This window comes from Bos indicus x Bos taurus, chromosome 2 (genome assembly GCF_003369695.1).
Source record: "Bos indicus x Bos taurus breed Angus x Brahman F1 hybrid chromosome 2, Bos_hybrid_MaternalHap_v2.0, whole genome shotgun sequence".
Taxonomy (NCBI): domain Eukaryota; kingdom Metazoa; phylum Chordata; class Mammalia; order Artiodactyla; family Bovidae; genus Bos; species Bos indicus x Bos taurus.
Window position 1 is genome coordinate 120,447,439 of NC_040077.1, and position 16,183 is coordinate 120,463,621.

The 16,183-nt window shown below is 46.5% G+C and overlaps 1 protein-coding gene across 6 annotated transcripts in view; it reads right to left on the reverse strand.

Annotated features, from left to right (window-relative positions):
- Positions 1-16,183, reverse strand: part of AZIN2 (antizyme inhibitor 2) — a 45,179-nt gene that overhangs the window by 1,940 nt on the left and 27,056 nt on the right. For 5 of the 6 annotated variants that reach the window (XM_027516658.1, XM_027516629.1, XM_027516638.1 and 2 more), the window contains 2 exons: positions 7,155-7,369; positions 3,521-4,007 (listed from right to left, as the gene is read on the reverse strand). In XM_027516658.1, coding sequence (XP_027372459.1) covers positions 3,869-4,007; positions 7,155-7,369 — 354 coding nt within the window. In that variant the 3' untranslated portion in view covers positions 3,521-3,868. Of the gene's footprint in view, positions 1-3,520; positions 4,008-7,154; positions 7,370-16,183 lie in introns of those variants that run through there. The other variant, XM_027516674.1, reaches the window with a different exon arrangement.

The following is a 16,183-nucleotide window of genomic DNA, read 5'->3' on the forward strand; positions in this document are numbered from 1 at the left end:
TCGTGTCTGACTCTTTGTGACCCCATGAATCGCAGCATGCCAGGCCTCCCTGTCCATCACCAACTCCTGGAGTTTACCCAAACTCATGTCCATCGAGTCGGTAATGCCATCCAGCCATCTCATCCTCTGTCGTCCCCTTCTCTTCCTGCCCCCAATCCCTCCCAGCATCAGGGTCTTTTCCAATGAGTTAACTCTTTGCATGAGGTGGCCAAAGTATTGGAGCTTCAGCTTCAGCTTCAGCATCAGTCCTTCCAGTGAATATTCAGAATTGATTTTCTTTAGGATTGTGGTTTAATCTCCTTGCAGTCCAAGGAACTCTCAAGAGTCTTCTCCAACACCACAGTTCAAAAGCATCAATTCTTCAGCGTTCAGCTTTCTTTATAGCTGGAAAGACTATACGCGACTCACATGTATACATGACCACTGGAAAAACCATAGCCTTGACTAGACAGACCTTTGTTGGCAAAGTAATGTCTCTGCTTTCTATATACTGTCTAGGTTGGTCATAATTTTTCTTCCAAGGCCACAGTCACCATCTGCAGTGATTTTGGAGCCCCTCAAAATAAAGTCTGTTACTGTTTCCATTGTTTCCCCATCTATTTGCCATGAAGTGATAGGACCAGATGCCATGATCTTAGTTTTCTGAATGTTGAGTTTTAAGCCAGTTTTTTCACTCTCCTCTTTCACTTTGATCAAAAGGCTCTTTAGTTCTTTGCTTTCTGCCCTAACTGTGGTGTCATCTGCACATCAGGTTATTGATTATTTCTCCCCACAAGCTTGATTTTCCAGCTTGTGCTTCATCCAGCATTTCTCTTGATGTACTCTGCATATAAGTTAAATACACAGGGTGACAATATACAACCTTGACGTACTCCTTTCCCGATTTGAAACCAGTCTGTTGTTCCATGTCCAGTTCTAACTGTTGTTTCTTGACCTGCATACAGATTTCTCGGGAGGCAGGTCAGGTGATCTGGTATTCCCATCTCTTGAAGAATTTCCCACAGTTTGTTGTGATCCACACAGTCAAAGGCTTTGGTGTAGTCAATAAAGCAGAAGTAGAAGTTTTTCTGGCACTCTCTTGCTTTTTTTGATGATCCAAAAGATGTTGGCAATTTGATTTCTGGCTCCTCAGCCTTTTCAAAATTTTAGGATTAAGAGCTTAATTGTAATTAAATGTATGTCAGGTGATGAGTTATGGGGAGTGGGAGGAGGAACGACTATGGAGGGGATCATGGGATAGTAGGGTGGGAGTGTTACAGTTTTAACAATGGTCAGGAAGGCCTCACTGAGAAGGTAGCATCTGAGCAAAGATCTGAAAGTGTGAGGGAGAGAGATCAGAGAGCTATTGGGGTTATAAGGAAATGCACCTGGCATGTCAGAGGAAGACAGAAATAATGAACTGCTTCCAATGGGATAGCTTTCTCAGGGATTTTCAGTGGCAACTGTGACTGTGTTCCTTGCCTTAAATGTTACCTTTAGAATCTACCTTCTGTAAAATGTGATCACCCCCCCACACACACACACACATAATTAGATGGGAGGGGCACTTTGAACAGGGTGTACAGAAAAGGCCTTCCTGATGTGCTCTTTAAGATGGGAATGAGTCAGCCCTGGAGAGCTCGAAGAAATGCAGTTTAGGCAGAGGGGACAGCAAGGGCAAAGGCCTGGAAGCAGAAAATAATTCCGATAAACATGAGGAACTGAAAAGAGGCCAAACAGGCCAGTGCTTGGTGAGAAAAGAGCGGCAGGAGATGAGGTTGGAAAGTGGTAGGAAATCTCAGGCAATTTAACTTCTATTGGGGCATCACAGTGGGAAGCCACCGAAGAGTTTTCAGCAGCGGATTGACAAGATTGGGTTCATATTGCAAAAAGATCCCTCTGACTGTTAGAAGCCTACGTCGAATAATTTTGCAGGTTAAGTTTACACAGGCTTAGCTACTCATCCGCTAGGTGCCAGGAAGAGGGTTTAAAATGGAACAAAGGGTTGACTGGAAACTCCCATCCTGTTGCCTTCCCTATGGCCCCTTTGCAGCTGGAATGAGCTGGCTTGGGCAGGTGGGTTTCCTAAAGGGGGAGGGGTGGAGGGGGTGGTGACACCCAGAGAGTCACCATCTTCCTCTTGTCACCTCACCAGGGATGGACAGAGGTGACAACTTGTGTCTTTTGGACCCCCTGGCTGGACCTGCCTTAAACAGGCTGGGGGTGAAGGAAGTGGATGCTACCTCCAGGTCTCCCTCTGCCCCTTGTGAATAAGCTTTCATTTATCCTCTCAAAGGTCTTACCATGCTTCTGCTGCAGAGGCATATAGGGTTCCCTGCTGCCTGCAGAATTAAATTCAGACTCCTTGCTTTGTTGTTCAGATTTGTAGGACTGAGCCCTTAACCTGTGGGATCTGATTCTATCTCTACTCTAGGTAGGTAGTATCAGAATTGAGTGGAGTTGTAGGACATCCAGCTGTTGTCAGAGAATTGTTTGGTGGTGTAGGGGGGAAAACGCACACATTGTACCAGGCTTACCCAGGAAGAAGCTCAAGTGAGACAACTTGAGCTTCTTGAACAACTTGAACAACAAGCTCAAGTAAAAACAACTGCAATGCAGAATATCTAGACCAGGCAAATCCACAGAGGTGGAAAATAATTAAGTGGGTACCAGGGGCTGGGGGAAAGGGAGAATGGGGAGTGAGTGCAAATATGCAGTTTCTTTTTGAGGTAATGGACATGTTCTAGAATTAGATACTGGTGATGGTTGCACAGACTCTGCAAATATACTAAAAACCACTGAATTCTACACTTTGAAAGGGTGAGTTTTAGGGAATATGAATTATATCTTTTTTAATTGCAAAAGAAAAATCTCTAGGATCACCCGTTAAAGCTGGGGGAACTCTAAAATCTAAACTCCTTTGCTAAGCAGCTCACACACTCCACATGCATAGTTTTGTGACCCTAACAATGTGAAGTCCTAACGAGAACTGCCAAACTGAGGAGCCGTGGGCCTCAGGGCCCTTGACACTGTATGCGGCAGTAGTCTATGGCCAACCATGTGCTAACGGTCACTGCCTGAATAAGCAAAACCAGCCATGTATTTGTATTGCTCCGATTGCCTTGCTGACCTGCAAGGAGAGGATGGGTAGGGGATCTCCTTAGAACCTCCCAGGTACCCACCTCTTCGCTCTTCATCTTTGTTAGGAACACCCAAAAGCTGTGTCAAATATTCGATTGCCCCCACTTTAGGCCAGGACTTAAGCTGGGTACGGGGGACACCCAGAGACACCTCTTCAGCCATGAGCTGCAGCTCCAGTGCTACAGGGAGGCAACCCTGACCGCCACCCCAACCCCTGACAGCTATGCCTTCCTCATGCTGCCAGCGTGGAAGCTTGGGGAGACAAGAGAGGTGAATCAGAGAAGCTGGAAGCCAGTAGGGGAGGCCCACACTGCAGCGTGAGGTTATCACTGTAGGATGGGGAAGTCTCAGCCCTGGCCTAACCCAGGCTGCTTTGTGAACTGAACTGCCGATTCCACTAGAGTATTAAAAAACCTAAATATTTTATTTGCTTCATATTTACAAAGGTGAGAAGGAGACCAAGGGAGACCCCCAAGAACACCCCCACACCTGGCTGACCAGGCCCCTTGCGCTGCAGAGGAGGCAGACACAGCTGGAAGGGACAGGATTTATGTTGCATACTTGAACTACAGTGAGTGTAAGACTGGTCCTATTTACAGGGCAGAAACACTACAGGTGGAGCGTGGGGGTTGGCAGAGCGAGCACCAGAGTCCTGGCCAGAGGGTGCCTCTGCTTGCCACTTTCCCCACCTCTCCCAGAGGCATCTCTGGGGCCCCGCTGGGGTTCTCCGGGGGGGAACGGGGCCCGCTCACATGATGCTCGCCGGGGTGAAGACGGGGCCCATGCACAAGGTGTCCGTGATCTCCCAGCCACAGGACAGAGGCTTGCACATGCCCTCGGCGTCCTCGTCCTGTTCTGCAGGCAGCAGCTGCCCTTGCAGGGCTTCCCTGCAAGGGAGAGGGCGTCTCTGAAGGCAGCTGGCACATGGCCCATGGGCCAAGAACTCCCCATGGCTCCTGCACTGGAAGACCTGGTGCCCAGCACCCAGGGGCAAGGGCAGGGGGAGGCCTGCTGCCCTCTCTTCCCCCAGTGCTGTCTTCTCCCCAGAGCCTAACCCACAGGGAAAGGAACCCACTTTCACTGATGTGCCCATTATTGTGCCAGGCACTTGGCTTACAGTATAAGTGTATCCTCCCAAAACCCTGTAAGGGTGACTTTATCGTCCCCATTTTACTCCAAGCAAACTGACTTAGAAGTTACCTGCCCAAGGTCACAATCCTAGAAGGAGGCAGAACTAGGACTCAACCCAACACTCACTTCAAAGCCCACATTCTTCATACCCCAAGCTTGGTACTTAAAAAAAAAAATCTGCCCTTCCCTCAAAAATTCTACAAACTGTTTCTCCTACATCCTCACATTAATAAACAGCTCCTGTTCTTACCATGAGTTGGGGATCTTGTTCCCACACCCAGTGGATCCCTGCTGAGCCCCATTCCTGAGCATCCCCAAAGGCACCCGCTTCTCTCCATTCCCACTGACACCACCATGTCTAGCCAGGAAAGCACAGTCTCCCAGAAAAGTCCAACCCATGTTCATCTTTCCAAAAAGCAAATCTCTTCTGAGTTGCCGGCAGTTTCCCTCCACACTCAGGCCACACAAGGTCTGGCCCCGGCCCGCCTCTCCCACCACGCACAACGGTGCAGCTGACTTCGGGCTCATATCCCATCCCAGGCACATCCTGTGCACATCCAGTCTCTGCCTGCATCAGCAACCCTTAGCTGAGTCCCACAGCACAGTGTAGTCCTTGATAACAATGAGCATTCAAAACATGCTTCCCTGACAATCCTCTAGCTACAGCGGGGCAGGGGATGTACCTGAGTTACTCACTGCCTAGTGCCCCTGACAGCAAGTAAATACACCCTTGGTGCAGAGAGGTGGACGCTGGGTGGAGGAAGGGGTAAGAGCACTGCGTTCGGTATCAAGAGGCCCGGTCGGGGCAGCATGACAGCCTGTTCCCTACTTCTACCAGGATCTGCTTCCCAGGACCCTCCCTCTTCCATCTATATCTTCCCTCCCCTCCTTTCATACTTCCAGCCTATTCTGGTCCCCCACCTGCAGGAAGGCCTCCCCCTTTGCCAATGTGTACAATTCAGCAGCAAATCAGTAGTCAGTCCAGTCAGGCCATTCCCTTCCAGGTGGGAGGTACTCTGGGCAAGTGCCCTCTGTCTGAACCTCTGTTTCCTTATCTAAATGGGCTTTGAAAGATAAGTTTCTTAGAATCCCTCACTGGCTCCCCACTGCCTTCAAGATCAAGGCCAACGTGGGCCTCCGAGGTCCTTCTTGACTGAGTTGTCCCTTCATGCCACTGCAGCTAGACAGAACCACTTAAAACTCTGGATGAAGTGGACTCTGAAGCCCCCCTCCACCCCGGCCCAGGCCACCCTCCTGTCAGCTTGCCTGGCCCTCCAGTGCCTGGCTAACTCCTCCCTCACCCATCAGGTGGTGCCTCCTCCCCAGCTCACTGGCCACCCTCCCTCCTTAGTGACCTCTGCAGTCTGCTGGTGTGTGTCTATGTGTCTCTGTGTGTGTGTGTCTATCTGTGTATATCTGTGTGTGTGTGTGCGCGTGCAGGTCTGACCCTTGGCTCTCCATATTCTCAGATGTTCTTTTACCCTCCAGGATCCAGCACAGAGCCAGATTCTAAAGTAGGATGTGCCCACGAGGCCCCTTCGATATGGAGGATTTTTGGACATGGCCATTGCAATACATCAGAATTTTATGTTCCTAGTAACGTGTGCATCTGACTCCGTGCAACTTCATCCACCTGTGTTTGCTGACGATGGAGCCGGGATAGATAAGGAAGCCTGTGTGATTATTGGTTTCTTACGTTTGGTGTTTTGTGGGGTTTTTTTGGCCTTGTCAAAACACTCGTGATTTCAAAATGGCAGCATCAGCCTGTCCCGTGCAGGGAGTAGAAGCGGCAGGTTTGTTGACTGGATGAACTACAGGTGGCTCTGATCCCGAGCCCGTCAGGCCTGCCGTTTGGGACCACTGTTCCTGGGGTGGGGGGAGCTCAAGCCCCCAGCATGTCCCTGGGGGCACAGGCTTCATTCATTCCCCAGGACCCGGCATAAAAGCCCCTCCCAATGGCTCCTGCCCTCTGCAGCCGTCTCCCCAGCCCCATATGGGGGGAACTCTTCACTGCTGACCAGCTGTGTGACCTCAAGCAAGTGACCTCTGTTTGTGTCAACACTGATCCCATAGTGTTGTGTGTTTGAGTAAAAGAAAATCATCATACGACGCCTAGTGTAGAGCCTGACAGAAAGGCCCGGGACTTTCAGGCTTGTCTCGCTGGATCCCAGTGCCGGCCTGGTGAGGGCATGCTCAGTGAGTAGCCACCCGACTGGTCAGCTCTGTCTACACCTGCCCTTGTCTTCCCTTCATCCACCCAGTAGCTACAGTGGTCTTTCTAAATCCAAATCAGACCATGTCACCCCCAGACTTCCAATCAGTCCCCACCAGCACTGCTGGAAGCTCTAAGCGACCCTTCGTGGCCCTTCCCACGTCCAGCCCTGCTCCCTCTCCAGCCCCGACCAACCTCATGTTTTTCGAAGGCATGTTTGCCCCCAATTCCTTCTAAAATCCAAATCGGACCATGTCCCCCCTCATGGAAGGTCCCTCTTCTGGGGGACCTTGGAACAGAACCCCCTTCCTGCCCTTCCAGCCATTTAACTCCCGCCAGGCTTTGACTTCATCCTTCTTTCCTCAGGGAGGTAGATCTGGGCCTCGGGGAGGTGGGGGTGGGGATCTAAGCCTCCAAAACCCGGCCCCTCCCCGCAGCACTGTATTCTCAGGTGCGCCTGTCTGCTTCTGTGTCCCTCCAGGGCTCTGAGCTCCCCAGGGGAAACTCGGTCTCATTAAAGACCACAGCCAGGTGCCCGGCACAGGCCTCACTTGAAATCAGTAGCCCAGGATTACTTGTCCCATTGGGTTACACAGGGGCAGGGCCCCAAACCGGAGGCTCCCCATGTGGCTTCAGTCCAGCCTGCCCCCCTCTCCAATCCCCATTCCATTTCCCAGCAGGGCCCCCTTACCAGGCCACCCGGGACATGGCATAGGTGATGCGGCAGGTCTGGGCACCCCTGAGGAGGGAACCCACGCCCACGGTGTAGGCGCCCATGTTCTCAAAGACCAGCCAGTCCCCTACGTGTAGTTGCGGCAGCCACAAGCCCTCAGCTACGCAGTCACAGCCACTGGCCACCGGGCCCCACAGGCTGCTGCTGTACAGGGGCTGTTCCGTGGATGGTTTCTGCAGGAGAGACGGACAGTCAGCTTTCCCGGGCATACGTGCACAGTCTGAGCACTCCCTCCCTCCAAAGCCTGCACGGCTCCCAGAGCAAACAGGATCAAGACCAGCTGGGCCTCCTAGCCTGCATTTAAGGCCCCCCCCTTCTCTGCATTCATTGCCTCCTATACTCAGAAGCCACAGTGCCTGGTCTTAAATGCAGGCTCCAACACTTGCTAACTGTGTGACCTTGGGCAAGATACTTAATCCGTCAGTTTGCTCATTTGTAAAACGGGAATAGTAGCAGTTACCTACCTGCCAGGGTTAGTGAAAAGATACATGAGTATAGGATGAGTGTGTGAACCAGCGTCTGACACATGGCAGGGGCCCAGTAAGTTAGCACCATCTTTATTAATCGCTGGCATTGCCGTCAGCCTCTGGCTTCAGTCTTCACTGGAGCATCTGCTGCTTTGCAGACCCTGGGTGTTTCCCCACCTCTGCAGCCCTTCCCCCTCCCTCAAATCGAGATTGTCCTCTGGGCCCAGCCCTGAGGCTCCTTCTACGCAGGCTGTCACGATCCCCTCCTTCCAGGCCTGGCCCAGTAACAGGAGCCAGAAGGACACCAGTGAGTTAGACCCTCCCTCAGGCTCGCACGGCACTCAGTCTGGTGAGGAGGACCGGCCTCCCATAGACAGTCACAGGGTGGCCTGGCAGAGGTCACAGAGGACCTCACAGACTCAACAGAATTACTTCCATTTCAGAGAAACTGAGGAATTCTGAGAGGTTAAGTGACTTACCCAAAGACACAACTAACAATGACGTAAAATTTTTACTTTTTCCTTAAGTGACTTCCAAATCCAGAAAAAAATCTGTAGCACAGACCATCTGAAGACAACCAAGATATCAGTGCCATTTGTCACAGTGTAGGGATGCTGCTAGGCAGGTTGTGACTGGAGCTGTGACTCCCCCGGTAAACCCTGCTTCTGTCCCCTCCCTCCCCTCACCCCTGGCTCCCCAAGCCATCCCCATGCTATTCCCTGAGGTCCCAAACCTACCAACTCCTAATTTTCCTTTAGATCTCAGTTTTCTCCTGGAAGCCTTTACTAAGGCTCTGCAAGCTTTGCCTTCATAGCATTTCCTATCATTTATAATTCGATATTTAAGAAGTGTATCTCCTCAGGCCTGTCTTCCCGTCAGACTATAAATTTGGTTGAGTCTCGTTTACCCCCATCTCCTCCAAGCCTAGCGGTCTGGCATACAGTAAGTGCTTTTGTGAAGACTGCTTAAGGGAATGAATGAATAAATAAATGAATAGGGAATACCTGAGTGATGGGAAAGAACAAAAAAGAAAAAGAAGGTACAAATAGAAGCTATTCAAGAGCCTTAGGAGGAGGCAGCAGAGGAGACCAATGGAAGGAGGAGGAAAGGTGTTTTGGTACCTCAGCCAGGAGCAGGAAGAGCCACAGGCACCATGAGCAGAAATAATACTCATTTGTTACTGCATAAGTCATTAGTCTCATTAATAAAGACACGCACATATTATTAAAATCAAACGTGAGAACTATCCTATACTCATTCATTCATTCAACAGAAACTTATTAAGCACCTACTATGTGCCAGGCTCTGATTTAAGAGCCTGGGATGCAACAGTGAACACACAAGAAAACAAAGTTCCTGTGCTCATGAACCTCACATGCTAGAAAAATACAAATCAATACATTCTTGTTCATACAACTTAACACTCTTGTTCATAAGCTTATTAATGAGTAAAATTCATCTCAGTTGCTCTGAATTAATTACCTTAGCTCCAATTGTTAAAAAACAATTTGGACTTTTAAAGACGTGTGAGGGGAAATGCTATATAAATGTGTCCATGAGGATCCTTAAGAAATCCTTAAGAAAATAGGTTTCAAAGCTTCTTCCACAATAAAATGAAAAGAAAAGGCACCCTTGAGTTATAATCAGATTTCTCTCACTTATTAGTGGTATAAATTTAAAATGGGTAGAAAGGAAAGATTTTAAAATTCCACAGGAAATAAGGCAATTACCATTTAAAACCTTTTTTTAAAAAAGGAAATAAAAAAGGAAATAGCAAAATAAATGTTCCAAAAGCATGTGGGAGCAGGCTTTTAAGTCTCAGTTCTGTTTTTGAGTCGGAAAACTAAGCAGAAATGGACAAGCCCCTGTAAAAATACAAGAAGCCCGATCAGCTACTAAGGCCCCCTTCTGAGAGCAGGCAGAGGGTCCCACTTCACAAAGCACACCCACCACTGCTTCACACTTCATCTGGGCGGCAGCTGCATTCCCATCTTACAGATGAGAAAACTCAGAAGAAGTGACCTGCTCCGGGTTCTGGAGCGAGTGGCACAGCTCCTGGGGGTCCCAGACAAGGGCCCTCCCAGCTGCACCTGGATGGCAGCTTTCCTCAAAGAGGCCCAACAGGAGACCAGATCCACAGAAGAAACATAATGAAACATTTAAAATGGCACATGGCCCTGAGGGAATCCCTAAATAATTCTCCAACTTTTAAAGTATACATAAGTTAGCTCCTATACTGCATAAAGTATACAAAAATATTTTAAAAGGAAAAAAAAAATGGGATGAACAAGGACGGCACACAAAAAGGAAGAAACATAACAAAAGCCTGTGATCAAAATCTCACTTGTGAACATACAGGCAAAAATCCAAAATGAAACCCTAGCTAATCAAATCCATACTCTTTTTCAAAAAATCACTTTCAATGGTCAGATGATTTAAATGGAAGGCAGGGACAATGAGCAAGGTGATCACTGGCTTCATCGTAACACGGAAAATATAGATCTACAATTCAAATTTAATTTTCCCAATCATGGCATTCAATAGCCTATAGCACCCCTTCTTGATTAAAACTACAGACAAAATTAAACTCCACAATAAAGAGAAACTATTTAAAATAAGGAGCCAACTCTAACTTAATGGAGATATACTAGAATGGCTTCATTTCAGAACTAGAAGCAACCTTAACTGCTACAGTTAAGCCCCCTCATTTTCCAGATGAAGAGACTATAGAAACAGGGCCCAGAGAGGTTAAGTAACTTGCCTAATGTTACTCAGCTACTAGATGGCAGAGCCAAGAACCAGACCCATGTCTTCTGACTCCAAGTCTGAACCTTTCTGTCATTTCTATTTTACATAGCATGAGAAATGCTGACAATAGCTATTATCTGGAAAAAAAGAAACAAAAAGGTATAATATAGAAAAATAAATAAAATATTATACTGCAGACAAAGCTTGCCCACCTAGAAAATTCAGAGGGGAGAGGAGTAGTTACTAGAGATTAGTGAGTTTTTACATGTAAGCCGATGTCTCAGCTTAAACACAAAAGGGACCATCTCCACTCACACAATGATGAAAGCATTAAGTCACTAAACTCAGGGATGTACTTGGGCCACAATAATACTTAACCCATGAAAATAATAAAACCTTGAAAGGAGAGATGAAATACAAGGACTCTACCTTCTCCTAGCTGGAAAAACTTAATAAAGCCAAAAAGAGAATTTCCTCCAATTTCAGAAATAAATAAGCTACTACTAATTAAAAGCCCCAGAGATCGGGATCCAATTTCATTTTTTGCATACGGGCAATCAGGTGACCTAGCATCATATATTAGGCAATTCCCAATGATGTGCTTTGCAAGCCTTGTCAAAATCAAGTTTCCAGATATATGTGGATTTTTTGTGTGTGTGCTCTAATCTATGTTTTGCTGGTCTATGTTTTTATGGCCACTCTCCAAACCAAACTGTTTTAATAAACTCCTACTATTTTAGTGGTTACTCCAGATACTTACTTTGTAATATGTATACTTGCTGCTGCTGCTGCTAAGTCGCTTCAGTCGTGTCCGACTCTGTGCGACCCCATAATCGGCAGCCCACCAGGCTCCCTCGTCCCTGGGATTCTCCAGGCAAGAATACTGGAGTGGGTTGCCATTTCCTTCTCCAATGCATGAAAGTGAAAAGTGAAAGTGAAGTCTCTCAGTTGTGTCCATTCCTAGCGACCCCATGGACTACAGGCTCCTCTTTCCATGGGATTTTCCAGGCAAGAGTACTGGAGTGGGGTGCCATTGCCTTCTCCGAATATGTATGCTTAAGGTAGTCTAAAATCACTCAACATCTTTACCCTCTGCTCAAGCAACTGAAGGGCTTCCCAGGTGGTGCTAGTGGTAAAGAACCCGCCTTCCAAGGCAGGAGACTTAAGAGATGTGGGTTTGATCCCTGGGTTGGGAAGATCTTTTGGAGGACGGCACAGCAACCCACTCTAGTATTCTTGCCTGAAGAATCCCATGGACAGAGGAGCCTGGCAGGCTACAGTCCATAGCGCCGTACAGAGTGGGACATGACTAAAGCGACTTAGCACACACACAAGAAATTCAAAACCTTAGAATGCCAACTCAGTCACTCCACCTCCCAACTTACATTCTACTGCTATCCAGTGAAGGCTGATAGATCGAAGTTGCTATTTCACTATCTTCTGCCTTCCATTGTTATGGGGGGAAATAAGCTGTAAGTCTAATAAATATTCCTCTACAGGTATTCTTTTATCTGTCTCATTTCTCTCACTAGTTTTATGATCTTCTGTCTCTGGTGTTCAGTTTCACTAATATGTTGTCTACGTATGGATTCATTTTTAGGTAATATACTTGGAATTTGTTGGATTTCCTGAATCTGAGAATAAACGTTCCTCTCGTTTACTCTCTGCCAGCAATTCATTTTTAATTTATTTATTTAGCCTCAGCTCCAAATCTACCCTTCTTCGCCCTGCTTTGTGATACTAGAGTGAGACATTTCTTCCTGACTAGGCAGCTCTATGCTCTTGATGATGTGGTTTAGTTGCTATGTCTGACTCTTTTGCAACCCCATGGACTATAGCTCACCCCTCTCTCCATGGAATTTCTCAGGCAAGAATACTGGAATGGGTTGCCATTTCCTTCTCCAGGGGATCTTCCTGACCCAGGGATCAAACCCATGTCTCCTGAATTGGCAGGCAGATTCTTTATCACTGAGCAACCAGGGAAGCCCAGCTAGCTCTATGTTAGGCTTTGTCTATATAAGTTGCTTGAAAAACACTGCAAGGGCAGATCAGGAAGAAGGAACTCTCTCCCTTTCGGCTTGCTGTTTTCCGTGTGACCACCTTTGGTTCAGGGTATGAGGGTGTGGTTGCGTTCACCTCAATGGCCTTCAGTTCAACTTTGGCCTGCACAGTCCAACAAGCTTCTCTCCACTCCACAGCAGGCTACTTCTGCAATTCAGTTGTGTTGGCAACCCTCTGAAAGGCTGCACACCATGGCCTTTCCTCAAAGGTTTCAATCTCAGACTTGCAGGGAGGAGCTCTCCTCTAAGCTGCTTCATTTTCCACTCTCCCAATAGCACCCCATTCCAGTACTGTTGCCCGGAAAATCCCATGGATGGAGGAGCCTGGTGGGCGGCAGTCCATGGGGTGCTAAGGGTCGGACACGACTGAGCGGCTTCACTTTCACTTTCCACTTTCATGCATTGGAGAAGCAAATGGTAACCCACTCCAGTGTTCTTGCCTGGAGAATCCCATGGACTGAGAAGCCTGGTAGGCTGCAGTCCATGGGGTCGCACAGAGTCGGACACGACTGAAGCGACTTAGTAGTAGTAGTAGTACCAGATATAGTAACTGCTTTTATCCTTTTTAGTAATTAGCCATCTTTAAAGTTAGCAATTCTTTATGTTAAAATTTCCCTGTTCAAACTACCTGTCTTGTTTCTGTATCCTGATACAACCTCTTCCTGAAACTATGATTAGACATTACACCCTCTGGCTCTACCACTTCCTTTGCCTTTATTTTCTTTCTGTCTCTTTGTGCTACATTTGCAAAGTTCCTTCAGCTCTATGTTCCAATTCCTTCTTTATCTTCTCATATCTTCTCTCTTCAACTGTCTCTAATATCTCGCTTTGTTGTTGTTTAGTCGTTAAGTCATGTCTGACTTTTTTGCTACTGCGTGGACTGTAGCCTGCCAGGCTCCTCTGTCCATGGACAGGCTGCTCTGTCCTCTGTCCCAGGCAAGAATACTGGAGTAGGTTGCCATTTTCTTCTCCAGGGGATCTTCTTGACCCAGGGATCAAACCCACATCTCTTGCATTGGCAGGTGCATTCTTTACCACTGAGCTACCTGGGAAGCCCCAATATCTTGCTTACCCTGTGTATAATTTCAATGTTCATATATTTCACTTCTACAAATTCTATTTAGTCCTTTTAAAAATCTGTTAAGTCAAATTTTTATATTTGCTTACTCTTTGGTAAGCAATTTTCAATTTACTTATTTTCAATTTTTTATTTCTTTAAACACAGTAAATATTTTTGTTTTATTTTTCAGTTCAGTTCCAACTCTTTGTGACCCCATGGACTGCAGCACGCCAAGTTTACCTGTCCATCACCAACTCCCAGAGCTCACTCAGACTCATGTCCATCAAGTCAGTGATGTCATCCAACCATCTCATCCTCTGTCGTCCCCTTCACCTTCTGCCTTTAATCTTTCCCAGCATCAGGGACTTTTCAAACGAGTCAGTTCCTTGCATCAGGTGGCCATAAGTATTGGAGTTTCAGCTTCATCATCAGTCCTTCCAATGAATATTCAGGACTGATTTCCTTTAGGATGGACTGGTTGGATCTCCTTGCAGTCCAAGGGACTCTCAAGAGTCTTCTCCAACACCACAGTTCAAGAGCATCAATTCTTTGGTGCTCAGCTTTCTTCACAGTCCAACTCTCACATCCATACATGACTACTGGAAAAACCATAGCTTTGACTAGAAGGACCTTTTTGGCAAAGTAATGTCTCTCTGCTTTTTAATATGCTGTCTAGGTTGGTCATTCTTTAGGAGGAAGCATCTTTTAATTTCATGACTGCAGTCACCATCTGCAGTGGTTTGGGAGCCCCCCAAAATAAAGTCTGTTACTGCTTCCATTGTTTCCCCATCTATTTGCCATTAAGTGATGGGACCAGATGCTGTGATCTTAGTTTCCTGAATGCTGAATTTTAAGCCAACTTTTTGACTCTCCTCTTTCACTTTCATCAACAGGCTCTTTAGTTCTTCTTTGCTTTCTGCCATAAGGGTGGTGTCATCTGCATAGCTGAGGTTATTGAGATTTGTCCCAACAATCTTGATTCCAGCTTGTGCTTCATCCAGCCCAGTGTTTCTCATGATGTACTTACTCTGCATATAAGTTAAATAAACAGGGTGACAATATACAGTTTTGATGTACTCCTTTACTGATTTGGAACCAGTCTGTTGTTCCATGTCCAGTCCTAACTGTTGCTCCCTGACCTGCATATAAGTTTCTCAAGAGGCAGGTCAGGTGGTCTGGTATTCCCACCTCCTGAAGAACTTTCCATAGTTTGTTGTGATCCACACAGTCAAAGCCTTTGGTGTAGTCAATAAAGCAGAAGTAGATGTTATTCTGGAACTCTCTTGCTTTTCCAATGATCCAGCAGATGTTGGCAATTTGATCTCTGGTTCCTCTGCCTTTTCTAAATCCAGCTTTAACATCTGGAAGTTCACAGTTCATGAACTGTTGAAGCCTGGCTTGGAGAATTTTGAGCATTACTTTACTAGCGTGTGAAATGAGTGCAATTGCGCGTTAGTCTGAGCATTCTTTGGCATTGCCTTTCTTTGGGATTGGAATGAAAACTGACCTTTTCTAGTCCTGTGGCCACTGCTGAGTGCATACTGAGTGCTGTAGCATATTGAGTGCAGTACTTTCACAGCATCATCTTTCAGGATTTGAAATAGCTCAACTGGAATTCCATCACCTCCACTAGCTTTGTTTGTAGTGATTCTTCCTAAGGCCCACTTGACTTTGCACTCCAGGATGTCTGGCTCTAGGTCAGTGATCACACCATCGTGATTATCTGGGTCATGAAGATCTTTTTTGTGTAGTTCTTCTGTGTATTCTTGCCACCTCTTCTTAATATCTTCTGCTTCTGTTAGGTCTATATTGTTTCTGTCCTTTATTGTGCCCATCTTTGCATGAAAAGTTCCCTTGGTATCTCTAATTTCCTTGAAGAGATCTCTAGTGTTTCCCATTCCGTTGTTTTCCTCTATTTCTTTGCATTGATCACTTAGAAAGGCTTTCTTATCTCTCCTTGCTATTCTTTGGAACTCTGCATTCAAATGGATATATCTTTTCTTTTCTCCTTTGCCTTTTACTTCTCTTCTTTTCTCAGCTATTTGTAAGGCCTCATCAAACAACCATTTTGCCTTTTTGCATTTCTTTTTCTTGGGGATGATCTTGATCACTGCCTCCTGTACAATGTCATGAACCTTGTCCATAGTTCTTTAGGCACTCGGTCTACCAGATCAAATCCCTTGAATCTATTTGTCACTTCCACTATATAATCCTAAGGGATATAAATTTAGGTCATACCTGAATGGTCTAGTGGTTTTCCCTACTTTCTTCAATTTTTAGTGTCTGATAATTCCAGTACATGAAGTAATTACAGGTTTAAATCTGCTGTCTATTGCTTATGCTGGCTCCCCATCATGGTGACTTGTTTCTTTGTGTTTGTGATTTTTTATTGTGAGCTCATGTGCTTGAAACTTTATCTGTGATAATTATTAAAAGCCTAGTTGGAAGATTCCTCAAGAGAGAGTTTGTGTTTGCTTCTGCAAGATAAAATAAATTCTAGGCTTCAGGCTTCCAGTGAAAATAAAAGTGAAAGTGAAAGTCACTCGTCGAGTCCGACTCTTTGCGACCCCATGGACTTTACAGCCCATGGAATTCTCCAGGCCAGAATACTGGAGTGGGTAGCCTTTTCCTTTTCCAGAGGATCTTCCCAAC